Source organism: Heteronotia binoei, chromosome 8 (genome assembly GCF_032191835.1).
Source record: "Heteronotia binoei isolate CCM8104 ecotype False Entrance Well chromosome 8, APGP_CSIRO_Hbin_v1, whole genome shotgun sequence".
NCBI lineage: Eukaryota > Metazoa > Chordata > Lepidosauria > Squamata > Gekkonidae > Heteronotia > Heteronotia binoei.
The window spans coordinates 42,710,763-42,738,272 of record NC_083230.1 but is presented as its reverse complement, the minus strand read 5'-3'; the positions used below and the strand labels follow the sequence as shown (position 1 = coordinate 42,738,272).

The following is a 27,510-nucleotide window of genomic DNA, read 5'->3' as shown; positions in this document are numbered from 1 at the left end:
TGGATGATAAATGGTCTTCAGCATGCATTCTTTTAGATGGTGAGGCTGGGATAGCTGTAGATCTTATAATACATTCCATGGCACCTTGGCCATCATTGGCCTTAGTTTTTTTTTATTGGCTTCCAGTTTTGTTTTGTTTTTTTATAAATTGCTGTCATGTTAGGTGGCAGCTGAGGAGCTAAATTAACTTGGAAGCTTTTAACAAAATGTAGACAGATCATGCCAAAAGGCAATGGTAACCATTATTATGCTGTTGGAAAAGGCAGTTATATGATGTTTCCTCTTTCTTGTATTCTGTCAGGTGACCCTTATCAAAACATAAGATTCCTTAGTTGTATGTCAGGAGATTAGCTCTGCAGGTCATTTGGACTACATTTATTTCAGGACAGCCTTTCTTAGGTAGCTGTCTCACATAAGTGAATCTGCTTCAGAGTAGACATACTGAATAAAAAATGCATAAAGTGGTTGCATTCTCTAAAGGCTGCATTAATTAATTGGCTCCTAACTTTAACCCAAAATTAGTATTCTTATTCCATAGATACTGATTTTCAAATGCCACTAGCTCCACTGCGGGAGTACATGCCTGTGCCAACACTGTGACATGTGAAACTCATCTTCTGATCCCTTGAAAAAAATCTTCCCCAGTTCTGTTCAGTGCTTGGAACCTTTCTAACATTGTAACTGGTGGAGGATGATAGGTTGGCTCTTCCAGCTGTTCTTCTGGCATGTCATAAATGTTTTACCTTTTCCGCAAATGATGCACTTTGACACAATTGTTGTGGCATTGTTACAGTTTTCTTTCTTTGTTGAAAAACCTGATCGCTTGCTTCTGAGCATTGTTTAGCAGAGGTAGTTATTCACAGTGCAATCTAAACAGAGTTCAGCATTTCTACTTCCACTGAAGTCAACAGGTTTAGGAGGTATAACTGTGTTTAGGATGGCACTGTCATCTACCTACCAGTTTTTTCAATTGAGAAATATTTAGACTTGGAACTAACTTCATAATGTTCATAATGTGCTTCTTCCTAGGAAATAAATTATTTTTGTGATTTTAAAAAAGTATTATTTGTTCAGATTTTTTGTTGGTATTCTTGTTTGTGTGTGTCTGCACCTGGAAGTCATGTCGACCTCTACTGAGGGCTTGGAGGATATTCAGGGAGATGGCTGAATAAACTTGTCCCTGCCTCCTCACTGGGTATTTCAAGGACAGTCTCCCATCCAAGTACTAACCACAGTTGACCCTGCTTAAGTTTCCAAGATCTGATGAGGTTGGGCTTGCCTGGGGTATCCAGGTCAGGGTGATTTTTTGTAGTGGGTCTTATTATTCCCCCCCTTGCTCTTTCTAAACAGAGATATCAAAAATAATGAAATCTCATGGACAATTGAAGATATGAATGGTGCTTTCTCTGGACTTGACAAACTTAGATGGTTGTAAGTACAGCTTTCCATTGTATCTTCAAATGTAAAGCTTAGAATATTAATGGTAGACCTAGGCTAAGTTCAGCCATGAGCTAAATAACAATAAGCAAGATGAGGCTTCAGAAGTCCACAAATTATGAAATTAAAAGATAAAGGACATGAAAAAGAGCAGGGTGGAGAATTATGGAACTGATAGTAACCGGTGGGTAAAATTGACCTACAGGCCACTATGTGCTCATCAGTTTAATATCTTTAAGACCATCTTCTCTGCTAGGCTCTGTAGTATAAAAACTTAATGTCAGTTAAAGCTCAGTAATCAAACATACCTACTTTATTTTACTGTTGGTGGCTAGAAATGATGGCAAAGGTGGAGGTGAAAAAGAATCAAAAGCATTGTATACTATTAAATCCTGGAGAAAGTCTAGAGATGCTAGGATGTTTTAGAGCAGGGGTGTCGAACTCATTTGTTATGAGAGATGGATCTGACATAAATGAGACCTTGTCGGGCCGAGCCATGTGTATCATAAAATGTAATGCCGGGTAGTGGACATATAAACTTTATAAAGGGCAAAGGCACACAATTAAAGGTTTTTTTTCCCTTAAAATAAAACATGCTTAAAGTATTAGCCTGCTTGCAATATTTTGTTTTACAGTCTCTGATAAATGTCACCTCTTGCTATGAATTACTGCATCAAAAACTGCAGACAGTGTCTGTGCTGTACTAGTCTTGAATATGTGCTGTTCAGGTGTGCACATCTGTAAGTTGCAAACCTACTTTTGATTCATTGACATTCATTACAGACATTCATGGTCAATGCTTTGAGCCTAAGAACCAGATGAACATGAAGCAACTGGGCATTGTGAGCTTTTGCACAGAAGTTGCTTCAAGTACTAGTCAAGAACATGTGAAGGCACCATAGTACAGACTGAGGGCTATGTGCTTGTCTACAAAACTATAATTTTCCCCAGAAAAATGACTACAACTAAAAAAAAAATACTTCTCCCCAAAAAACAACTACAAGAACAGAGAGACAGCCATGTACAGTGGTCAGTGTCAGCCTACTATCTTGGAAGTATAAATTCAAGACCCCCAATCAAAGGAAAATGTGAAAGAAAAAATAAGGCAAATTTGCTGGGTAAACCTGGGGTGGAACACACTCTCAGCCTTATGTTGATATTTCTCTTCTAAATAGTTCCTATTGAGAAAGACTGGAGGGCATGAGTACAGTGAAAAAGAGGGGGGGGGACCCAGTTACAAGCCCAACAAAACTATCTCTCTCTGTGTGTAGCATGGCAAAAAGGTCATACCTTCACTAAAACATTGCTAGTCTTAAAAGCATTCTTTGTAGCTCTCCAGATGGTGGGGACTGGGCAAAGGAAGCTCTGGGTCTTTCTTTCCTTCCCCAGGGCAGGAGAAGGGGGATGAGCTTCAGCCACTCATTAGAAGGAAGAGAGGCTTGTCTCAGTAGCTCTGCAGAGTGATTAATTGAGCCTGGCAAACTTAATCAACCAGCAGAGCTATAGAGCCAAGCTCCCTCATTGGCTGAGGCTGCTCCTCCCTCCTCCTCCCTTTGGGAAAAGGGACGGGGGAGAGGGAAAAGCTGCTTTGCTGCTCTGGCCTGTCGGGGGAGAAACACAAAATGGCGACTGAAAAAAGCAGGCAAGGAAAAATGAATCAGATGACAGCCAGTTGCTGGAGGGCCTGATTAGAGCCCTCTGTGGGCCTGATCTGGCCCACGGACCATATGTTTGACACCCCTGTTTTAGAGATTGCTATTAGGGCATTCCTTCATCTATCTAGTTATTGAAATAGGGCAAGTGTATGTGTTTTAGAGATTAAATGTCTTGTGATGGTGAGTGGCTTAGGAAGATAGTTCTTGTGACTTCCACTGAAGTGCCTAAGAACATTTGTAAGAGTTTCATGACAAGGTCCAAAAATGCTGCACCTCCTGCTCTGCATCTGTTCTGCATTATCCATTTATATTTCCAGGTTGCTCCAAGGAAACAGGATTAGGTCAATTACTAAGAAAGCATTTTCTGGTCTGGATGCACTTGAACACCTGTAAGTAGTTGTACATTATATTTCACTAAAAATGACTAAAACAAACAACTGCAATAATTGACCATAGGAAGGTCAATCTGTACATAGCATTTTTCTTCCTACTTAATGTGTATGCTGAGAGTGCTATATTTTAAGGAATGGCAATATACTCATGGTTTTTTTAAATGCTACCTCCTTTTTTTGCCTTTTTGAAACTGACTTTGAGAATTTGAACTAAACTCCTTTCTACACCAGTCGTTTCCCTTGCTTCTCTGTGCATCTCTGTTGACTTTTAAATTTAGTTCTGCATTTCCTCCCACTTTCACCTTGCATGTCCATTGGGTTTTCTTCCTTCTGCATTGCTTCTCACCCATTCATCTCTCAGTTCGCTTTCAATCAGTTGTATCCCTGGTTTTTCTGAAAGTTGTTTTGCAGCAAACTTTTTCAGTTCCAAGCCAAAGGTCATTCACAAGCATACCCATATCCTTGGATCTTTCAGCTCTGCCCTTCTCCCACTTCTGTTCCTGCCCCTCTTTTTTTTTTTGTCAAACTCACTGGTAAGATTGAGGCTTGTTGTTCCTCCCACTCTGCACCTTCCGCCTTCCTCCCTGCTTCAGCTGCAGTATTGCAAGGTGTCCCATCTTTTTAATGTCATGTTTAAAACAAGCACTTTGAGTCTAGTGATACAATAAGTTGAAGCACTAATCACTGATTGATGGAGAAAGAAACCATTAGCAGGGAATGCTTTGACAGTTCAGCTGCAGTTAAAGGGGAAGAGGTGATTTTTTTGTGTCTCTTCCAAATGGCTGATAGGTTTCTTAGAGCCATCTGAGAACTTGGTAAAAAGTGATGCTTTTCTCTCGCCCCCCCCCTCCCCACTTGTTCATTCTCTTGTTCTCCTCCTCCCCCCACACACTAAAATCAGCACAAGGGGAAAAGGTGCTCTCTGATGGTCTGAAGTGCCAAAGAGGGGGGATCTAGTGCTGGAGGGGAGTGAAAAGTTTTGAAACCAAGATTAGGAGCAGACTCAGCAAGGACAGCTAATGATGTTAAGCCAATGGTGGGGGCGGTCTCCAGAGGCAAGAAAGTTGAGTATCCATGGGCCTAAAGTGCCAAAGGAGAGGGGGGAGGTCTAGCACTGGGGTGGGGTGGAAAGTTAGGAAACCAAGAGCAGGGACAGTCTCAGTAAGGACAGCTGATGAAATTAAGCCAAGAGGAGGGGTCTCCAGAGGCAAAGAAGTTGAGGATCTATGGGTCTAAAATACCAAAGGGTATTTACCTGGTGACCCCAACTGGTGACCCCAATTAAGAAAAAAATGTGGGTTTTGGTTGCAGCTGCAACCTCTCTGACAGAGGTCTGTCTGATCATGGTCTCCTGGTGACACACAGAAATAGCTGTTTACAGTAAATGGAATAAAAATGCTGAATGGTTTTTAAAAAACACCTCAGCACAACCCAGCCAGCCACCTTATTGCAGGCTGTGTTGCCCTCTGCCACTGTTCTCAGGGAGTCTTTGGTTGGTGGATGCTAATGCAAAGCTACATTTGGGCAATTTCATAATTAAAAAAAATTGGATGACAACCCCACCCCCCTCCACATACACATACATGTCACAAGTGATGTTCTACTCTGATCATTAAAAGTTTGGTTTTTAGATTTCAGCTGCAGACTAAATATACCAGATGATGTAAGACTGGTATGGATGGCAGGCACATAAATCCAAAGTAAAGTTTAAAGGCTCAACTGCTTGGATAATCTGCAGTAAGTTGTGAGAGCAGAAAGGACCTAACTTGGTTTATATGTGTGCATTTTATTTCTTCAGAGATCTGAGTAACAATGCAATCATGTCAGTACAAGGAAACACATTTTCACAAATGAAGAAACTTAAAGAACTGTAAGTGTTTCTGTATTCCCTTTGTTTGGTCTTCATATGCTTGAATATCCCAACTAACCATAGTAAGAGACAGCAGCAATAATATCTCTGCATTTTTTTATGAAGGTGTAATTGCAAAATTGTGCCTGTTGCAATTTTTCCCATGTCACAGAGACAGGTAACAAAAAGGTATAACTATTTTCAAATGAGAGGGCTATAATAAAAGCAGTTATGCTTCTAAAAAGTAATGTTTGACAAATCAAATATGCTATTTTAATATTTTTCAAAAGAAACACTCGCCAGTTTTCTTAATTCCTTCACAAGTCTACCTAAAGCAGGTGTCAAGAGTATAGTGGGCCATTCCTGATCCCAGCTCATCTACCTGCATTGGACAAAATGACTAAATAGCATTTGCGTATATGCAGTCCAACCACAGAAGTCTGATAGCTTGCTTACGTTCAGTATGATGATGTAATTCAGGTCTTGTGGAGAGGACAATACCATGAATCCATTGAGTCTGTACACTCCTGTGTAGCTTTGAATTGGCATATGTAACTGGAGTTATCTTGTGCATTTAGGTAGTGTCTTAAAATGTAAGTTACTTTCAGCATCAGATGGGAATTCTTTTTTTTTTTTTAACAAAAAATTGTTTTTATTGAGATAAATATATGAAAGCAAACAGACAGGTAAATGAATTGTGTATCCAACATGGTACAAAGAGCACTTTATAAAAGATCATTACAACTAAAAGAGAAAGTGTATCCATCTATATTCAAAATTACTAAATCCTTCTATAAGAAAAGACAGACAGACACAAAAGCTCAGAGGTGAGTTTTCAGGGTGGGGGAAAATTAGAGCTGTAGTCAAACATGAAAAGAATGATTGGAAGGGAGGAGATTATGTTCTGGCATGTAATTGTTATGTGAATTTGCTATGTGCCTTATCGGTGGAAATATCAAAGATGGAAATCTTGGGATTCCTTTATCAATTAATAACAATAAGAATGTTACTTGGGTTATCAAAACCTTATATTTTGGGGAACATATAATCGTATCTCTTACATTCTTTTCCCACTGTCTTTTTGCCAACCCATTCATCCATCTGCCATCTTTGTTCATAAAATGGCAACAGAATTGATGCAACAGATTAAGCTTTTTACAATGCAGGTCAATACTATACCAAGGACTTTCCACTTCTTGATTTTGACTCTCTGGATTCACTCCTAGGAGTAAAATCAAAACTGAATAAGTAGGCATCCTTGTGTGTACTTTCAGAGGGTACACAGCATTAAAAAAAAGGGAGCCCTCCCCTACAAACCCCCCAAGTCCCAAAAAGTTTGGGCCAGGGGGTCCAATTCCTGGGGCACCCAAAGCCAAACCTAACTTCACACCAGAGAATCTCTATAGGACCCAAATGCACTATATACATCTATCTATGAACCCTGCCACACAAAACACAATCTGCTCAAGGTCTGCTGTGCAGACCTGGCTGCAGCAAACCCAGATGCCAGCTCTCCAGCCCTGCCCCAAAGAACACTGGGAGTGCTTGCCAAGCACAACAAGCCTGCTGGTTCTGGGTCTCTCACCCAGGTGCCAGCTTCCCTGCCACAGAACACACAATCTACAGATGCCAGCTCTCCAGTCCTGCCCCCAAACAATACAGGGAGAGCTGGCCAAGCACAACAAGCCTGCTGGATCTGGGTCTCTCACCCAGGTGCCAGCTTCCCCCCCCCCAAAAAAAACAAACAAAACAGAACCAGGAAAAGGGACAAAAGGAGAAGGCCAAGAAACTCAACTGTTAAAAAAGTGGCCTTTTCACCAGTAAGAAACCTCAGGCCAAATCAGTCAACAACACCCCCCCCCCCCGCCTAAAACCAGAACCAGGGAAAGGGGGACAACAGGACAGGAGGATGCAAAACCTGCAGCAATAGAGAATAGATCCAAACAGAAGGCCAACACAAACTCAACTGTTAAAAAAGTGGCCTTTTAAACAATGAAAATTAGGCCAAACAGCACCCCCCCCCAGAACCAGAAGAGAAAAGGAACAACAGCAGCACAACACAGCAGCAACAAATCAAACACAGAATCCTTTTAAAACAGTAAAAAACTTAACTTTTAACAGGAACTTTACCAAACCCTCCCCCCCCCCCAAAAAAACCCTTCACCCTAACCCCAAGAAATCCAAACCACCCAAATCAGGAAAAGTAAAAGGATACTGCACTTTTAAAAGTCCTCTCACTAAAGTAAGATATGGGCAAATTGGCAAAAAAAAACCCCAGCCCAGCCCCCTCCCCCAGCAGAACCCCCTAACCCTAACCCCAAATAAGCTACCCACCACCCAAATCTGGATAAGTAAAAGGACTCTGAGTCTTAAAAAGTCCTTTTACCAACTAAAATAAAAAACAAGAACCCCAAGACTGTCTTGCCTTAGACATCTTCTCTACTCCAGGCAAGTCTGGTAAAGCTGAGAGAGAGCAGCAGCAGCAGCTGAGGCCAAGGGCCAGCACAGCACAATCTCTCTCTCACACCAACACAGCAGCAATGGAGTAGTCCAGCCAGGCAGACTCCTTAAAAAGGTTCTCTGGCCTTACAGAGAGCAGTTTCAAAAAACAGCACTGCTCTGTGATTGGCCAGACAACAGTGCTTACTTGGATACCCAAGTAAGCAAAAGATCAAAATAACAACAATGTTGCTGATGGCTGGGGGATCAGCTACATAACAGCCTTGCAAAGCATGCATATGCAATGCATTTTGCAAATGCATGCTTTGGATTGGCTGCTGGGGCTCCTTTCCCCCCTCCCCCCCTCCCTGATCCTAGGGTGGCTATGGGAGAGGTGGGAAAAGGCTACCAAAGGCGGGAAAGGAGGCAAGCAGCTCCCCTGAGGCTGCAGAAGCTCCTTTCCCGCCTTTTCCATGGTTTTCCGTATACTTCCGAATATCTATATGGAAATATACGGGGAGCCATACTCCACTCCTGCATAATGGGCCCCAATTGGATTTGGCTGTATGCGATTCCGTATACAGCCGGATCAGGGGTGATTCAGCAGTTGATTCGGTTCAGCCGAACCGAATGCATGCCCCTACTCCTAACCTTGCAAGGAAGAAAATAAATAAACAACTTGTGCACCTTCATAATCTTCTTTGTGGTCTCTGCGCTTCACACTCGTGGGATAGAACGCCTGCACCGATCCCCGAATCGGTATCTGAAAAGCCCGGGATTTTTCCGCGCTCAGCGCCAATGGGCATGCGCAAGCGTCCCAGTACGCATGCTCACTGGCGCCAGCTTGGGGATCCCACCAGTTCCTTTCTGACCGCTGCGCGGAGAGGTTTGCCTTTCGTGTTCCCGGTCGGCCCCCGGTCGGGGCCTTTCGTGTCCCCGTCTGCTGTGTGCATATCGTTTTTTCGCCTTTATCATTGTATATAGCCCGTTTGTTGTTTTCTTAGTGTAGATAGATAGTTAGTTTAGATAGTAAAAAAAAAAGTTTGTGTGTGTGTTTGCTGGACTGCCCTTCGGGGCCTTTCCCCCCGTTTGTTTTCCCAAAAAAGTTTTTTTCCCCTCAGAGGACTCTGAGTGGTTTTTTGGGTGACTAGCGTCTATGGAAAGACGGTGTTTTTTCAAATGCTGCCACTCTTGTGGGAAGAAGATTGCCCCCCCAGACGGCCATTCTCTGTGTCTTCTCTGCTTGGGTGAAGCGCACCACGTGGAGTCCTGCCCACACTGTCTCTGCTTCTCCAAGCAAACGCGGAAGAACCGGGTGACGCAGCTTTCGGCGGCTTTAACTGAGTCGGCACTCTGCCCTCAGAAATTGGCATCGGGCCTGTCAGCATCAACCATGGCAGACACTCCGACCCCGACGGTCACATCGGCCGATGTGACCCCGATCGTGACCGAAATGCCAATCGAGCGAGGCTTCTCCACAAGATGATCCCATGAAGGATCAGTGGACATGCCCGCCAAGAAGCGTCGGGATGACTCGGGGACCCAAGCATCTGCTCCGAAGAAGGCCAAGTCCAAGGAGAAGCAGAAGAGGTCCCGCACTCCATCGCCTTCTCGCGACGTTTTGGCACCGATGACCTCTGCTCCTCCGAGGAAGATCCTGGCGTCCCCGTGCCACAGCCCATCGGCATCAAGAGGCAGTACTCAACAGCCCCATCTCTTGATGTCTGAGCAGGAGATTGACCTCACTCAGCGATCCTCGTCATCCGGGTCGAGGTGTCGTAGTGGGAGTGGTTCGATCTCCGAAATCGAGGCATCTGCGCCGAAGGACCCGTCTACCCCGATGGAACCTAGAGGCAGACGGGAGCTAGAGCCCTCCATGGCACCACGCTGTTTCCCACCGCTACCATCATGGGAGCAGCGTCAGTGGCCGCCCACCTATCCATATCCTTACCCTCCATATCAGTGGTTCCCACTGAGGGAGTTTGCGGAGTGGGATCAACAGTCGGAGGCGTCCTGCATGTCGAGGCTTTTGCACCATTCTTGAAAACCATCGGCAGCGGCATCGGTATCAATCCCTCCGGAGAGGTGCAGCGCCCCAGCGGCTGAGACTCGTCAGCGGCCATCGACATTGACCCGTTCGCCCATCCGGGAATCGACGCCGATCCTCTCCGAGCACGCCGTGCACCGGGAGTCTTCCTCGGCGGACTCGGAGAACGGTACCGACACCCAGGAAGGTGCTTTGGAACCTTCGCCAGGGTCCCATACAGCCGAGGATCTTCCTATCTCGCCATCGGAGGATCTGAAGTCCTATGGTGACCTGGTGAAGAGGATGACAACCTCCCTCTCCCTGCCTGTGACGGAACCACAACCCGTCGTGGATGATAATGTCTTTGACATTATGCAAAGAGACACATCCACAGCAATCACTTTGCCGGTCACCAAAGTGATTCTGCAGGCAGTCAAGGAGCCCTGGAAGAAACCATCTTCGACACCGGTGTCATCCAGAACGCTGGACCACATGTACAGGGTCCAGGAGATGGGGGCTGAGTTCCTTTTCACCCATCCGAAACCGAACTCAGTGGTCGTCTCTTCTTCATCCAAAGCACGTAAGGTCCACTCATCCCCACCGGACAAGGAGGGGAAAAAGCTGGACAATATGGGAAGAAAGGTCTACTCCGCAGGGGCCCTAGGAGTAAAGGTATCTAACTATGCAGCTTCCATGGCTAGATACCAATACTCTGTATGGGAACAACTCACCCCTCTCCTCTCTTCCCTGAGCAAGGACAAAAAGGCTGCTGCTAGGAAGCTGCAGAAAGAAGGCTTTGCTGTGGCCAAGCAACAATTGGGTGCAGCAAAGCACATGGTGGATGTGTCGGCAAAGGCCATCACGTCTGCTGTGTGCATTCGTAGGCACTCCTGGCTATGGTCAACAGCCCTGCAGCAAGATACTAGGGCCTTTGTTGAGGACTTGCCCTTTGAGGGGGATGGCCTCTTCAGCACGACCACAGACAGTGCACTGCAGGAAATCGATAAGAGCCTGAAGAACTCCAGGAACCTGGGTGTGTAGGCCATCTCCAGGGCTCCCAAGGTGAAGCAGTGGCACAAACCATGGGCCAAGAAGCCTTATCAAAAGTTCTTGCCCGAACAGCAATGGCGACCTCGCTCCACCCAGCCTGACAGACCATCGTACTCAGGCAACAATAGGAACCGTTATGGTTCTCAGGCCACTGGCAAATCCAAGGATGCTCGCCCTCAAAAGCAGGGCTTTTGACTTTCTCGTGGCATGCGTCATTGTCCCTACTGGTTCAACACCTATCCGCCCTTTCCTACCTGCCTGGGAGTTGATCTCTACAGACAGGTGGGCTCTGTCCATCATAGAAGAGGGCTACAAAATAGAGTTTGCTCAGATTCCAAACCAATCCGTGGTGATCACCACACCCCCTTCCCCACCTCTGCTGGCAGAGGTGATCAACCTCCTACAGAAACAAGCCATAGAAAGAGTTCCGATGGAGGCCAGGACGGGAGGTTTTTACTCTCGCTACTTCCTGGTCCCCAAGAGGGACGGGGGCTTAAGATCAATTATGGATCTTCGGAATCTGAACAAATTTATTCTGTACCAGAAGTTCAGAATGTCCACGCTGCAAACAATCCTGCCTCTCATCAATCAAGGGGACTGGATGGCAACCCTAGACCTCAAGGATGCCTATTTCCACGTCAGCATCCATCCAGCGTTCAAGCGTTTCCTCCGGTTTGCAGTGGGTTCCCAACACTTCCAGTTCAAAGCCCTTCCATTCGGCACCTCGGGTGTTCACTGCACCTCGGATGTTCACGAAGATGATGAGCATTGTGGCTGCCCATCTCCGTCTCCAGGGAGTTGTTTTTTTCCATACATCGACGACTGGCTCCTTGTGGCGAAGTCGAGGGAAAGTTTGTCAGTGCACATTGCCATCACTCTACGTCTTCTCGACACCTTGGGGTTGCAGGTCAATTTGGAGAAATCTCACCTTACTCCATTAAGGACACTGCAGTTCATAGGGGCTTTGCTGGATACGAACCAGCATCGTGCATACCTGCCTCTGTAGAGAGCGAGGGACATTATCGGTCTGGTACGACTGCTACAGAGGCGAGAGTGGGGCACAGCGCAGCAGCTTCAGTTGATGCTGGGGCTGATGGCGGCGACGACAAGTGTGCTACTTTTCGCGAAACTGAGGATGAGAGGCCTACAGTTTTGGTTCCTTCGCCAGTTTTGCCCACTCAGACTCACCTCGAAAGAGCTTCGTCATCCCATCCGGGACTCTTCAGATGCTACAGTGGTGGGAGTCAGAGAACAACATATGTCAGGGAGCTCCCTTCCATCTCCCGACTCCTACTGTGACTATCACAACAGATGCTTCCTTGTGGGGCTGGGGGGCCCACATGGAAGGCCTGTGTGTGGGGGGCCAGTGGCCGCCATACTGACTCAGTTCCATATAAACTACCTAAAATTGCTGGTGGTTCACTTTGCCCTATGCTCTTTCCACCCCTTAGTGGCGGGGAAGACTGTAGCGCTACTTACGGACAATACCACTGCCCTGTGCTACATCAACAGGCAGGGAGGGACAGTGTCTCGTCGGCTCTGCACATTGGCGATGGACCTCTGGTTGGAGTGTCTCCAATAAGACATCTTGGTGAAGGTGGCACATCTTCCGGGGGTCCTCAACATACAGGCAGACTCCCTCAGCAGGGGTGGGGCTTCCCCACACGAGGGGGAACTGCAGTGGCATTTTCTGAAGCCTGTATTCCAGCTTTGGGGGTACCCGCAGCTGGATGTCTTCGCCACGGCCGAGAACAAGAAATGTCCCATGTTCTGTTCCAGAGGGGGAGCGGATCCAGCTTCTCTGGGAGACGGACTCCTGCTTCCTTGGGAGGGCCGGTTCCTCTACATGTTCCCACCTCTGCCGTTGTTGATGAAGGTGGTCAACAAAATAGCAAGCGAGAGGCCTTGCTGCATCCTGGTGACTCCCTGGTGACCTCGCCAGAACTGCTTTTCGATCCTGCTTCAACTGTCGGGGGGGGGGGGGTGTCTTCTACCAGTTCCTGGCAGAACCGGACCTGCTCTCAGCTCAGGGCAGCCACGTACTCCATCACAACGTTCCCCACCTGAAGCTGATAGCGTGGCTCATCCATCCTTGGGGTTCTCTGACAGGGTCCATCAAGTCCTTATGAACTGTAGGAAGCCTTCCACCCGCACTTCCTATGACAGGAAGTGGTGGAAATTCACTCAGTTCATAGTTGACCCTTCAGTCTCACCTAGTAGGGTGGGGCTGTCATTAATTTTGGATTTTTTGTTATCCTTAGTGGATGCTGGTCTTGTTTTTCCTCCATTAAGGTGTATTTGGCAGCAATATCTGCTTTTCATAACCCAGTGGAGGGATATTCTGTTTTTGCGCACCCTCATTCCAAAAAGTTTTTGAGGGGTTTGTTTAGGCTGCATCCACCATCAAGATCACCCCCGCAGTTGTGGGACTTAACCTTAGTGCTGGACAAACTAACTCGTCGCCCCTTTGAGCCGATGTCCACGTGCTCTTTGCAGCTCCTATCATGGAAAACTGCATTTTTAGTTGCTATCACATCAGCACGTCGTGTAGGGGAGCTCACGGCGATGCATTGTGATTATCCCTACCTTGTTTTTCGGGAGGCTGGTGTTTCTTTAGCTCCGGACATTACTTTTCTTCCTAAGGTGGTCTCCCAGTTCCACCTCAACTTAGAAGTTTGGTTGCCCACTTTTTTCCTACACCTTCCTCGGATGAGGAACATAGATTGCATGCTTTGGATGTAAAGCGTGCTCTGCTGTTTTATTTGAACCGTTCAAAGATTTTTTGCAAGGACAAGCAGCTTTTTGTTTCATATGCTGTTCCCAAGTTAGGTTCCAGGATTTTGTCTCAGAGACTCTCAAAATGGCTTACCTAGACTATTAAACTTTGTTATTTGTTGGCAAAGAAGCTGTTACCTGGGCCTATTCGTGGACACTCCACAAGAGCGATGGCTACGTCAGTGGCATTCCTGAAAGGCGTGTCCCTGGCTGATGTCTGCAAGGCTGCCACCTGGTCTTCTCCGCATGCCTTCATGAAGCACTACGCGCTGGATGTGCATGCTCAGCAGAGGACTCGGTTGGGAACTGCGGTGCTACAAACTGTTTCTTTCGGTTGACCGTCTTTCTGCCTCCAGGTATGTCTTGCTTGCTAATCTCCCACGAGTGTGAAGCACAGAGACCACGAAGAAGATAGACAGGTTGCTTACCTGTAACTGTAGAGCTTTGAGTGGTCATCTGTGCATTCACACTACCCGCCCTCCTTCCCCACTGCTGACGGTCTCCCTCCAGTAGGGGCTTCCAGCGGTCAGGAAGGAACTGGCGCTGGTGAGCATGCGTACTGGGACGCCTGTTCATGCCCATTGGCGCTGAGTGCGGAAAAATCCCGGGCTTTTCAGATACCGATTCGGGGATCGGCGCAGGTGCTCTATCCCACGAGTGTGAATGCACAGATGACCACTCGAAGATCTACAGTTACAGGTAAGCAACCTGTCTTTCTACTGTGTCAGTTTTAATGTGTTAAAGTTGACTTCTCTAAAGTCAGTCTGTTTCCTATGAACTGGATGTTATTCTCTTTTTCTTTTTGTCCTAGGTATTTAAACACATCAAGCCTTTTGTGTGATTGCCAACTGAAATGGCTGCCAGAATGGCTGGTAGATAATAACTTCCAGAATTTTGTAAATGCCACTTGTGCCCACCCTCAGATACTGAAAGGAAGAAATATTTTTGCTGTCAGCCTTGATGTTTTTGTGTGTGGTGAGTTAAAACAACCCTTTTTAAAATTCAATTCAGAATATTTCAGTAAGAGATTGTTGTAGGAAAGCTTTAACAAGCTATATGTCTTCTACCTGAATATTTCTGTTGAAATTCTCTTTCTTCCCACAGCATATGAGCTCTAACCTGCAGTTAATTAGACTTTGTGGTTTCATTTGAAATGGGGAGTGACATTTTATTGACTCCGTTTCGTGTATTTCATACTTACGTAGTGTGTACAAAGGAAAGATCAGTGGCTTGTGGTGGCATATGTATATGCAGTTAGGCTTAAAATATGGTAAACAGTGTTTTGAATACATTGGCATAGTTTGATATGTTTAGACTGGTGCATACTTCATATTCTCTTGAGGAAAGAGAATGGGAGGGATAGCTTCCCCCTGACAGCTCTAGAATATTCCCTGGGACATTACATACATAACACCAGATAAATGTCTGGAGAATGGTTGGTAAGAAACCTCTTTTTGTTCTTCCAGGTTACAGTCTTATTTATGAATGTTGTTGAGATACAGAAATTAACTTCCTTCCTAAGAGGAACAAGGAGATTGTATTATCCACCACAATAGTTTTAAAAAACAAACAAACACTGAAGTAACATAATTCCTGATGCAATTTGCCCCCTTTTCCAAAGTTGCTAATTCCCTCCTGGTTTGGAATATAACAGTTATTGGTACGCTTTACCCCACAGAGCAAATGGTAGCTCTGTGTTGGGAGAGGCTAAAGATTTGTCTGGGTTGACTCCTCTGTTGTTACTTTTAGCCTCTTAAAGAAACAGGTGTCATGTCACGTTTGGGCCTGACTCACAAAAATCTCTTTTAGAAAAGAGAGCCATATTTTTAATTAAGATACTCAGCTGTGAGCAGCAGAAGTGCAGTATATCACAACCGCTGTGATATTCTATTCACTATAGCATCTGCACAATATGGCTTCTGGTAGTTTAAGAAATAAATCCCCAGTGTCTACTTGAGAGAGTTATTATTTGAATTAATCTTATTGCACAGCGTCTACCAGAAATAGAACAGAATTCAGTTTTCTTTAGTGAGCTGAGCAAATTTGCAGAATTGAATAAACATTTTTTGATCTTTGTATCCCAGTTATCGTTTTAATTCTCAATGGGAAGTGTCGCGTAAAGATATATTTGCAGTCTAGAAATAGTGTGCTACTTAATGCTCAGCTCTTGCATCTGAATGATCATAATTCAAATACCCTTGCTTGCATTCATTATAATGATTGCATAGCAGGAGAAAAATACTGAAATGCCTCTCTAAACTTAATGAAAGCAACTTGTTGTGTATGTTTGGTTTTAGAAGCTAATTCAGCATGCCAGGTTAGAGACTGGGGAAGGAAAAGAAGCTGAGAACCCTTCCCCCCCCCCCCCCCACAAAAGAGACAATTTTAACAAAGATAAAAGTGTATGCTTATAGGTTTTCTTGCCTTTATAATTCAGAATGGAAGTCATTTGCACTGCTCCCAGCTATCAAAAGATGATAAATTTCAGTATACAAGGTAGTTTCTCAAAATAAACTGGAAATGGGTGTTTAAACATGCTGTACGCTTTAAATATAGAATAATAATTTTAGGATTTTTGTTGCAGAAAAAGCCCAGCAGGAATTCATTTACACATAGGCCACGCCCCCTGACATCATCATTGTTTCACACAGCTTTTTTTGTAGAAAGCAGCCCAGCAGGAACTCATTTGCATATTAGGCCACGCCCCTGACACCAAGCCAGCGCGTTCCTGCTAAAAAAAAAGCCCTGTTAATTTCACTGAGCTGTGAGTGGTGGCAGCAGTGGAAAGTGCTGTGAAGTCACAGCCAACTGAGGGTGACCCCGTAAGGTTTGTTGGCTCTTTTGTACAGATGTATGCATGTACATGCAGGATGTATGTATGTTTACTTTAACATGTGAGCAGGCTTCATGTAATGTAGCTTAGGCTGAGAAAGAGGGACTGGCCCAAAATCACCCTGTAAGATTCATGGCTGAATCAGGCTTTGAACCTGAGTCTTTCTAGTGTCTTAACTATTATATTTCACTGGCTTTTACGAACATACACTTCCATGAAAATCTAGCAGTTGGAGTCAAAAGTTTTTACCTAACCTTGTCACTGATTTGGTTGTTTTCTATGATCAAGGAATAGTTCATAGGACAAAATTCAGACATGGAATTCCAACATTCACTATCTAAACCAGGGATGTGAACCCTATGGCCTGTGGGCTAGAACTGACCCACCCAGTGCTTCAATCTGGCCCTTGGATCTCTCCTCTACCCCCTGCTCCCTCCCATGCCCATCCTCACCCTTCCAAATTGCAGCTGAATGCAGGGAGCAAAGGGCAGGGCTGCCCAACTTCCCAGCCACTTTGGTCTGCTAGAATTGTTTATTTGTTTAAGTTTACTGGCTGAGGGGGAGGGGTTTAGCCATAAGCATTGTTGTGCATCCAGGTAGAGGCTTTTTTTCTTTTGTTTATTGAGCTAAAGGCAGCCATGTGGGTCTGCTAGAGTTCTGGATTATCAATGTTCTCCATTTTTCTTGGAGGTAGTGTTTGTTTAATTAGTATCACATTTTTGCCTGGGCTATCCAGGTCATGGCTCAGTTGAAGAGCCTCTACTTGGGCATGCAAGCAGCTCCAGTTAAAGGGACAAGGCTGTGATTTATTATGAGAAGGACTTCAACCTGAGACCCTGGAGAGCTGCTGCCACTCTGAGTAGACCTGGGAGGGGGGGAGAGAAGCTTGTAATGCCCAGATTTTTCATGTTTTCCCCTGGGTCCTAGGCTCAGAGCATTGATCATGAGAATGGGTTGGGGAAAGTAAAGTAGTGTTCTCTGCACAAGCTGAGACACTGCTGCTGCCAGGCTTCAGAATGGGTGCTTAGGCTGGAAGAGGCTCATAAAAGGGGGAGGGGAATGGAATTTCCTCCCTGCAAGTTTTGCAGATCCCCACTTGTATAATGGTGCTTTTACACATACCTAATAATGCACTTTCAATCCACTTTGCAAGTGGATTTTATTGTATGAAATGGCAAAATCTACTTGCACATGGTAGCTGAAGTGGACTGGAACTGCATTATTTAGTATATGTTAAAGCACTCTTATTTGCCAACTCTGGATTGTGAATATTAGAAAACTTGGGGATGCAAAGCCCGGGGATTGCACAGTTAGGGGACAGGGTGGGACGTAAACATGGTTTAACTCCATACACCCCATCCTCCAAAGCAGCCATTTTCTCTAGGAAAGCTAATCTCTGTAGTCTGGAGGTCAGTAGTAATTCCAGGAGGTCCTCACCCACCTGGAAATTGGCAGCCCAACAAAGTCCCACTTATTTCAGATCTGACCCTATAACAAATGAGTTCAGCACCTGATAAATGGAATTTGGTCCACCAACATCCATCAGTGTTACCACCCAAACTGTTTGTCTAGAGACTCCTTTAGGATAGTACAATATACTAACTGGTTTTTAATGTTATGTAGTTTGTTGTTACCCACCTTGAGCTCAGTTAAATAAATAAATAAATGTCTCACATGTTACTTCCAGATAGCGTTTGTTGTTTCTAGATACATTACTTTTTCAAACAAAATCAAAAGCTTACAAGTCCTGTCTTTCACCTTCACTTCTTTTTTGTTTGAAAAAATAGTGATTTTATTGCCCTTTTCATATTTGCAGATGATTTTCCAAAGCCACAGATAACTGTCCAGCCTGAAACTCAATCAGCAATCAAAGGTTCCAATTTAAGTTTTATATGTTCAGCTGCCAGCAGCAGCGACTCCCCAATGACTTTTGCATGGAAGAAGGACGGTGAACTGCTGAATGATGCGGAAATGGAGAATTACGCACATCTCAGGGCACAGGGTGGTGAAGTGATGGAGTACACCACCATTCTCAGGCTACGCAACATTGAATTCAGCAATGAAGGGAAATACCAATGTGTTATTTCAAATCATTTTGGCTCATCCTATTCTGTCAAAGCTAAACTTACAGTGAACAGTAAGCATCTTGAGTTGACACAACCTTTTTGACATACTGAGTTTGCAATTATTGGGTTTTTAAAAAAAATTGCAGGGAAGCCACCTTTAGAGCTTTATGCAAATGATAAGGGGGGGGCTTAAGGAGTTTGTGTACAAGCTACATTATATGGCATGATAAACATTTCATTGAAAGATTTTAGGACAAAATATTTTTAGTTCTTTTAGCTGATTTTGGATTGGGGTGGACATATGGAGAACGCATGTAATTTCACATGCAGAAAAATCACAAAAAATTGATTAATGCACATACAGTATTAGTCATGAAGCTTCAGCCTTAATGCATCTTTTCTTGACTGTCCTTAAAAACTGAAGATATGGAAGACCACAGTTTAGGAAGTTATTGTTCACACTACTGAAGGTGAAATAATTCAATAAGAAAGTATGAATAGATTTTGCAATCAGTTGCATTTCTGGTATTTTTCTGTAGTGCTTCCTTCATTTACCAAGATGCCCACGGATATTACCATTCGGGCAGGAGCAACAGCACGACTAGAATGTGCTGCAGTAGGTCACCCTGTGCCCCAGATTGCTTGGCAGAAAGATGGTGGCACAGACTTCCCAGCAGCACGCAAGAGACGCATGCATGTGATGCCTGAAGATGATGTGTTCTTTATTGTGAATGTCAAAATCGAGGATACTGGTGTTTACAGCTGCACAGCTCAAAATACTGCTGGGAGTATTTCAACCAATGCAACATTAACTGTATTAGGTAAGACAAAATGTGATTCCTACTTCTGATGTACTGTCCGCCTAACAACCCAGCCAGTGTCCTGCCTGGCCTGATGGAGGCCGTGTTCACCTGGGCATTGAGATATCCCAGGCTCCTAGTCCCTGGGGGACTTAAATGTCCACGTGGAGGATGCGGCCTCTTTGCAGGCTAAGGACGTAATGTCATCCATGGCGACGTTAGGGCTCTCCCAGATTGTTTTGGCTCCTACACACCAAGCTGGACACACACTGGATCTCATCTTTGCCTCAGAGATTATGGTGGACCATATCACCACAGATGTGGTGCCATGGTCAGACCACCTTGTCTTGAAGGCCCTGCTATGCATTCCGGGCCCTCCCTGTTTAGGCAGCAAGTGATTTATGCTCACCCGCAGAGCCTGATGGACCCTAAGGCATTCCAAAAGACCCTGTGGGATCTGATTCCCACTGGCGGCCCATTAGATGGCCTAGTGGAAGACTGGCACACATGTTAGAGAATTGGCTATTGGCTGTGAGGCTTTTGCAAATCATTTTGCAGATAAAATCTCTTCGCTCCGCCACAACCTCCCAGCCATGATTGATACAATATGTGAACTGGAGGCCCCTTGTCCATCTTTGGGTCCGACCTTGGACCACTTCAGCCCGCTCTCTCAGGAGGAGGTTGACAAGTTTCTGGTAGCCCTGAAACTGACCACTTACTGACCAGCAGTTTACTATCCTTGTGCTTGAGTTGGTCAGGGTCTGAGTGGTATCAATGACCTGAAGCTGTGCTAAGTGGTGTTAACCAGCTGAAGTCATACCAACTGCCGAACTGTAGCTTCTGGCTGTATTACTGTTGGAGTTATGATTCTCTATTTTAGATATTATATTTATGAGATTTTAAATCTGTTGTGTTTAATTGGATATGTTTTATTTATTGTTATTGCAATGTTTTAATGTTGTGAGGCGCTCTGAGCCCGCCTAGTGGGATAGTGCGGGGTATAAGTCGCAAATTAAATTAAAAATTAAGCTGTGGAGTCTTGGAGCAAAAACTCTGCTTTGTGAGTTACTGGCATTAAAGTTGTGAGTTACTGCATAAATTAGTTTGCTCTGGGGCCATTTTTCCTGAGCTAAGACAAAAATGTGTGAGCCGGAGGGAAGAAAACTGTGAGCTAGCTCACTAGCTCACACTAACTCAACTAGAGGGAACACTCTAAGGAACACAGGAAGAGATAAGGTGTCCTGGCCATTCACATTTTTTTTCTTTTACAGGGATCGGTGCTAGCTGGTACAGAAGGTTAAAGCCTTACAGGCATATCCTGAGTCAGTAAATATAACTGCTAATAATCACTTTGCTTTCTTTTCAGAAACACCTTCATTTTTGCGGCCCTTGATGGACCGAACTGTGACAAAAGGTGAAACTGCAGTCTTGCAGTGTATTGCTGGTGGTAGCCCCCCACCTCGACTGAACTGGACCAAGGATGACAGTATTTTAGTAGTGACTGAAAAGCATTTTTTTGCTGCAGGAAATCAGTTGCTTATCATTGTGGATGCAGACTTTGAAGATGCTGGGAAGTACACATGTGAAATGTCTAATACACTTGGAACAGAGAGAGGCAACATTCGCCTTAATGTCATTCCACTCCCACCTGTGATTCTCCTCAGAATGCTGCCCCATCTTTGGATGACGATGGATGGGCCACAGTGGGTGTTGTGATCATAGCTGTGGTCTGCTGTGTGGTAGGCACTTCCCTTGTGTGGGTGGTCATCATCTACCACACAAGGAGAAGAAATGAAGATTGCAGCATCACAAACACAGGTGTGTAAACTGAAACTTGGCACTAGAAGAGCACATTTAAATATGTGTGTGGTTACCCTCAATAATTTTTTTTTCTTCCAGAAATGTTTGTGTGTCTTGACTGAAATTCTGAAGTGAATAGTTTTTCAAAACTATCCTGGTGTAGCTCATTAGCTTAAAAATACTGCCAAGAATCTTGAAGCACACTGATACCTTTGTGTGTGTGTGTTTGCTTAATCACAGATGAGACAAACTTGCCTGCTGACATTCCAAGCTATCTGTCATCCCAAGGTACTCTAGCAGAAAGGCAAGATGGGTATGGGTCATCAGAGAATGGAAGCCAACAACATTTTGTATCATTGTCCTCATCATCTATGGGAGGATATTTCTTACAACAAAGGGATAGCAATGGTATGTGTCAAATTATCAAAGTCTACCAACTGAATAAATAAAACCTTAATCCAGAGGAGATGGAATTGTTAATAGATCATGTGTTCTCCCAGTCATCTACTAAGGACGAAGTGTACTGGTTATTCTCAGCATTAGTGTGCTTCCATTATAAGGCTCAGGTTTGCAGTTTGGGGTTCTCCAATGCTACCCAGATGGCAATAGTGGTAGTCAGTAGTACCTTTTAAAAAGCTTAGGCTGGAATGCCAACTACACCCTGGCCTGATTAAAAAGATTTGTCCACTGTCAATTTTGCCAACTTGTCTCTAACTCACAGGGGATTTTGTAATCTACTTTTTGAATCACACTTTGAAGTTTTTAAAAAATTCATTATATGAAGGAGAAATTTGTTAACCAAGGCGTATTGGGCCAAAGGTACTATTGGGGTACCATTTTACCTATTTTGCATGACTGCATAAATAAATAACTAAATCTTCATATGCAAATTAGGGATATTTCCATGTAATAGTTTAAAAATCCTTGTAGTCCTGCATTTGAAAAAAAATTCTCTTTCATCTACAACCAAGTCTTTGACTGAATTTAAGCCCTTCCTAAATTTCACTATCCAAATAGCTAAGTTTGTCCTCACATCCTCCATAAATTGGAAGCGTGAAAAACATATTCCTCCCCACATAGTAGGAAGAAACTGTTCGCTTGGCAGATTAAATAGAGAAATATATTATAGGCCTATTCATCAGTATTAAATTCATTGTATGTCACTTGAGGTGTAAGTACCTCCCAGGTCATAATAAAAACTTCCACTGGCCTTCTCATATTTCTTTGAAGACCCTTGCTTGGTGACTGGCTTTAACCCCAATGAACATGTAACAGGATCCAGGCAGATACTGTAATATAGACTTCCCTAGTCATAATAAAAACTTCCACTACAAAATTAAGAGCACATCAGTAAAACTTAAAATAGATCAGATCACAAGATGGCAACCTAACAATCAAGAATAAAATCTCCTACACCCACAGATGGCATCATGTTAGACTGGAAAGTATTAAGACCCAGGTCCTAGCCATAGTGTGGGGCTTACAGATAGACCCAGTCTCTGAAATGTAAATGAATGCTGGCGTTCTGGTTCTTCTTCTTAACCCACCTCATCATGCAATCACTGATCCCTTTTGCACTTCCTTGAGACCTCTTGCTTAGTGACCAACTCTGAATTGCTAGTCTTCTCAAGGAGAATCAATATGTCTGATTATTCTGTGCATAACCAAGTTCAACTCTGCCACTGAATGAAAGGTTGATAGCAATGCAGAAACTACCATTGAAAGCAAAATGCAGGGCAGGCAGCTATCATACACTCTGCTTGTCTACCATCTATTCCCTAAAGATGAGCATCTTTGCTTCACTGGGTTGCTGCTTCTGGATTGGCTGACTTCCTTGTAGTCTGTCCATGCCCAGTAGCAATACACAGAGGAAATCCTTGTGCGTATGAAATAAACACCTACAGACTAGGAACATGTAACAGGATCCAGGCAGATACTGTAATATAGACTATAGAGGGCTACCTGGAAAGCCAAATTTAGAGAGTGGAGTTTAAGATTAATTTTCCTTATCAGAAGTCTTTTCACACCATTAACAAGCTGGTTTTGGAACTTGGTGAAGATTTGAAAATCCCAATTAGTGATGGGCATGAACTGAGTTAAAACCAAAATTCATCATGAACTGGGCCCAGTTTATGGTTCATGAACCTCTGTGCCATCCCATGTCTGCAAAACTCCCACGAAACTCCCAGGTAACTTTGGTAGTTTCTTATGGTTCATATCGGCAGTGACGCTTGGAGAAAGCATATCAGTCTCTTTAAATGCCTTTTCTAAGCCACAGCTTAGAGAAGAGCCGCTGCCAGTCTGAGTAGACAATACTGACTTTGATGGACCGAGGGTCTGATTCAGTATAAGGCAGCTTCATATGTTCAACTTATTGAGTGAACTCAGAAGGTATTTAAATACCTTCTGCGTTCACTTGTTGAGTTGCACTCCAGTGGTGGTGTGGGTTGCAAAAACTATTTAAAGGGATCCCTTTAAATGGTTTTTTCAAGCCATTTCACCACAATGCCTTCTACTTGCAAGTCCCATGGCAGCAGTGTGGCTTTAAATGGCTTTTGTAAGCCACACTGCATTACAAACCTTAGTTAAATGAAAAGGTTTGTTGTTTGTGAGACCCCACAAACCACGAACCTTCACAAACCTCCATTTTCCTGGTTTATGCCCATCTCTACTCCCAGCGCATATCCAGTTCTATGTGCACAAGAAATTTACAGGGAAGCCCTGTTAGTCTATCGCAGCAAAATTAAATGGGTCCGGTGGTCTTTGCATCCACAACTTAAAAAGCCGAGAGCTACTAAGATTTGAAAAAGCTGTAGTCCAGGGCTTCTCAACACAGGTTTTTGAATAATAATAATAATAATATTTTATTTTTATATCCCGCCCTCCCCGCCAGGCGGGGCTCAGGGCGGCTAACAGACATGGGAGTCCCATGATTCACATAAAACAACATGAACAATTTAAATATATCAATTACAAATAAGTTATTTAAAATAGGTAAAATATATAAAATAGGTGCTAAATGCTGTAATCATAATGTACACAAGATGGCTAGATGTCCACTCGTTGGGTTAATCAGGTTCTATCTCGAAAGCCAGCTGGAAAAGAAATGTTTTGCAAGCCCTGCGGAATTGGTTCAGGTCCCGCAGGGCTCGCACCATCTCTGGAAGGTCGTTCCACCAACGAGGGGCTATCACCGAGAAGGCCTGCTCCCTAGTAGCCTTCAACCTAACTTCTCTTGGCCCAGGGATTGTTAGTAAGTTCTGAGAACTAGACCTCAGTGCTCTCTGGGGCACATATGGGAGAGGCGGTCCTTTAGGTAGGCAGGTCCTCGGCCATATTAGTGTGATACTAATAGATGCTGTAAGTGCAATGAAGTTTTATCTGCAAACACTGCAAACCACTAATACATGCCATTCTCTGTTCTCAAGGATCTTATCAAATAGATACTTGCAGTGAAAATGACCTGGAAGCTGTAACTGATCCATTTTTATGCCATTATCTGGGAATTTCAGGAAGTGGTTATCTGCAAGGGAATATATGTGGGCCAGATGTGTATGAAGTATACCATACAAGTAAGATATCTTATTTGTGAATTTAAATTGCTTTATTTTTTCTTATGCTTTAGGCTAACCCAAATTTTATTTGTTTATTTATTTACTTAAGGCTGTATCCCAGAGCAAAGAGTCACGTGTGCAGACCTTTATGAAGCTAGCTGCTTAAAGAAAAAGGAGTTTGACCTGTATCCACACCCACCCGAAGATTTTTTTGACCAATATATCAGCATTTCTGGAATACATACTCCAAGTGGTAAATTGCTTCCTTCTGTTTATACTTCAAATGAAGGAAGTGGAATAAACTCATATCTTAATATGGACAGCTGTGACTTTAACAGAAACCAGGAACTACCTTCTATGGCTACAAGCAGCACTTTTCTGGGTATGTTTTTAACTGTTTAAATGCTATAGATGAGCAGGAAAGGTTCATGAGCAGGAAACTGACGTACAATTGTTTGAGTTCTACCAAAACATTGGAAGTAGTATTATCTGGTGATCACATAATGACTGCTTCATCATTCATCTGAAAGAAATAACATAACCCACCTGATAAAAATTCTGATCTCATCTGCCAAAGACAATCCTATGTCATGACCAGTCTTCCCTCTAAGCTGATTTAGTGTGAGCTAGCTCACAGATTTTTAGCCGCCAACTCACAAATTTTTGTCTTAGCTCAGGAAGGATGACCACAGAGCGCAATAATTTATGCAGTAGCTCACAACTTTAATGCCAGTAGCTGACAACTTTAATACCCTTTACAAAGTAGAATTTTTGCTCACAAGACTCTGCAGCTTAGAGGGAACATTGGCATGACATATGACAGCTGATTTTCTTCTTGAGCTGTTGAGGAAAGAGAACACAAAAGAAAAATCAGTTGTCCCATTAGTGAAGAAGTTTCCTCCTGGCTCAGGGAGAGCGACTGTCCAAGGCCACGAAATAAGCCTCCTTAACAGAGTGGGGATTCAGTGTTGGGTCTCCAGAGACCATCAGAGATGAGGCTTGATCATGCTAAGGAGCTATGCCTGAAGTACCCAAATGCACATGAAATCCCCTGTCCACTTAGAGCTATGCATAAGAAAGCCTTGTGCATCGATCAGGGAAGTTTTTTTTAATAAAAGAAATTTTAGCATATATTAAATTCTGCGTTAATTGCATCATGAAGTGATAACCAAAGGCAAACCTTAGTTTAGAATACTAAATGTTTGCTATGGGATCTTTTGTCCATTTTTAATATGTAGAAAATAGACATTTTTCTTCTTATTTCAGGAACATTTGGAAAACCTATATGGAGACATCAGCTTGATTCCTTCCCAGGCTGCAGGCAGCCATCAGTTTGGCAACCAAAGGCCTCTAATAATCATCCTCATGAATCACTGGACTTCAATTCTGAGTCTGAGGATGATAACGGAAGGGGCAGGACGTTTCCTGATGGGGACAGTTGTATGTATGGACAGGCTGCTGAAAACTTGAGGACTCCTCCTTTTCAGTTCTCTGAACTGGATACATAGCCAATGGCCCCCAGACTAATTTATGATCCAACAAAATTAACTACCTCAAAGTGGACGTTATTTAAAAGAAAAGAAACAAAAACATTTTGTAGTTGTTGTTTTTCTTCAGTGGAACTATGTTTTTTTAAAAAAAATTATGCAGATACAATTTTATTGCCAAAATGTTGTCCAGTTTCAAAGAAATATATAGTCCTTATAGCATATATGTTTCTAATTATTTTATAGCTTTGTTTTAAACAGATAATAACTTTTTGTAAATTAATGGTGTAAATAATAACTATTCAGGTGTTTATTAAAATGGTCTTTGTTTTACTGAAAATAGGTGCAGAACTGTTAGCAACATATATATTTCTTTGTTTTTCACCATTTTTATTTTTCAGGTGACATGGTCATATTTGCACATCACTTTTAATAAATTGGGCTGCCTTGTAGATTTGAAGCACTGTAATAAATCACAAATGCAACCAGGTCTATGTCCATAGAAATTACAAAGTAAATTGTTTAAAAACTAGTCTTTCAACAATATACTACATAAAGGTCCACATCAGATGATCAGACATGTGCACAAAAGTGCTTCTAGGTCTGTTGTAGAGTTTAGTATTCCTCCTCCAGCAACTGGTTTTCATTATGTATACAATTTCTTCAATGTGCATTATGGTTTTCTGAAACCAAGTAAGTGATAGAAGACTCTAAAGCTTTTTTTAAGTAAAAAGAAACTAATACCATGTACAAATGAAAGAATCACAAAAATTTGGTGAGACTGCAAATTCTTGTGATTATTCTATACATTAGTTGCTTTTCTTTTTTGTTTTTCTTTTCTTTTCTTTTTTAAAAAAACCTCTGTCATCTAACAATTCCACCTTTAAATAGAGTTTGGTACAGTTGTGGACTCCCCTTCTTTCTTGTCTGAACAGAGGAAAATGCCATGCTCTTTTAGCTCTTTCCTTCACAGAAAAAGTATAGGAAGCCACAGTACTCTTTTGAGCATGCCCAGTATGAGTTATTGTTGATACATGTGCATGGAAATGACCTTAGTTACTTAGATATTCATCTAGCTACTGAAAGTTTTGAACTCCTGTCCCAATCTGTTACAAAAATAATTTTTATAATAACTTTTTTTAAAAAGGAGCGATAGTTAAAACATTTGAAACTTCATAAAATCTAAACAAGAACCAAGCCTATCCATTCTTCATTGCCCCAGTCCTGGTTTTTGAAAGTATATGCCAATAATGACATTTTGCAATACTTTAAAAAAAATTACCAGGCTTGAAGGGAAAGACAAATGTGACATTGAAAAGCTCTATTTCTTCATTTCCTTCTTACATG

At 43.3% G+C, this 27,510-nt stretch overlaps 1 protein-coding gene across 1 annotated transcript in view; it reads left to right on the top strand.

The window, feature by feature from the left end:
- LRIG3 (leucine rich repeats and immunoglobulin like domains 3) overlaps positions 1-26,693 on the top strand; it is an 86,045-nt gene extending 59,352 nt beyond the window's left edge. The window contains 12 exon segments of the mRNA XM_060244965.1: positions 1,351-1,431; positions 3,410-3,481; positions 5,283-5,354; positions 14,435-14,598; positions 18,273-18,593; positions 19,062-19,343; positions 20,689-20,961; positions 20,964-21,140; positions 21,363-21,530; positions 24,551-24,694; positions 24,786-25,058; positions 25,943-26,693. Of these exon segments, the coding sequence (XP_060100948.1) occupies positions 1,351-1,431; positions 3,410-3,481; positions 5,283-5,354; positions 14,435-14,598; positions 18,273-18,593; positions 19,062-19,343; positions 20,689-20,961; positions 20,964-21,140; positions 21,363-21,530; positions 24,551-24,694; positions 24,786-25,058; positions 25,943-26,184 (2,269 nt within the window). The 3' untranslated portion in view covers positions 26,185-26,693.
- Positions 26,694-27,510: the final 817 nt, after the last annotated feature.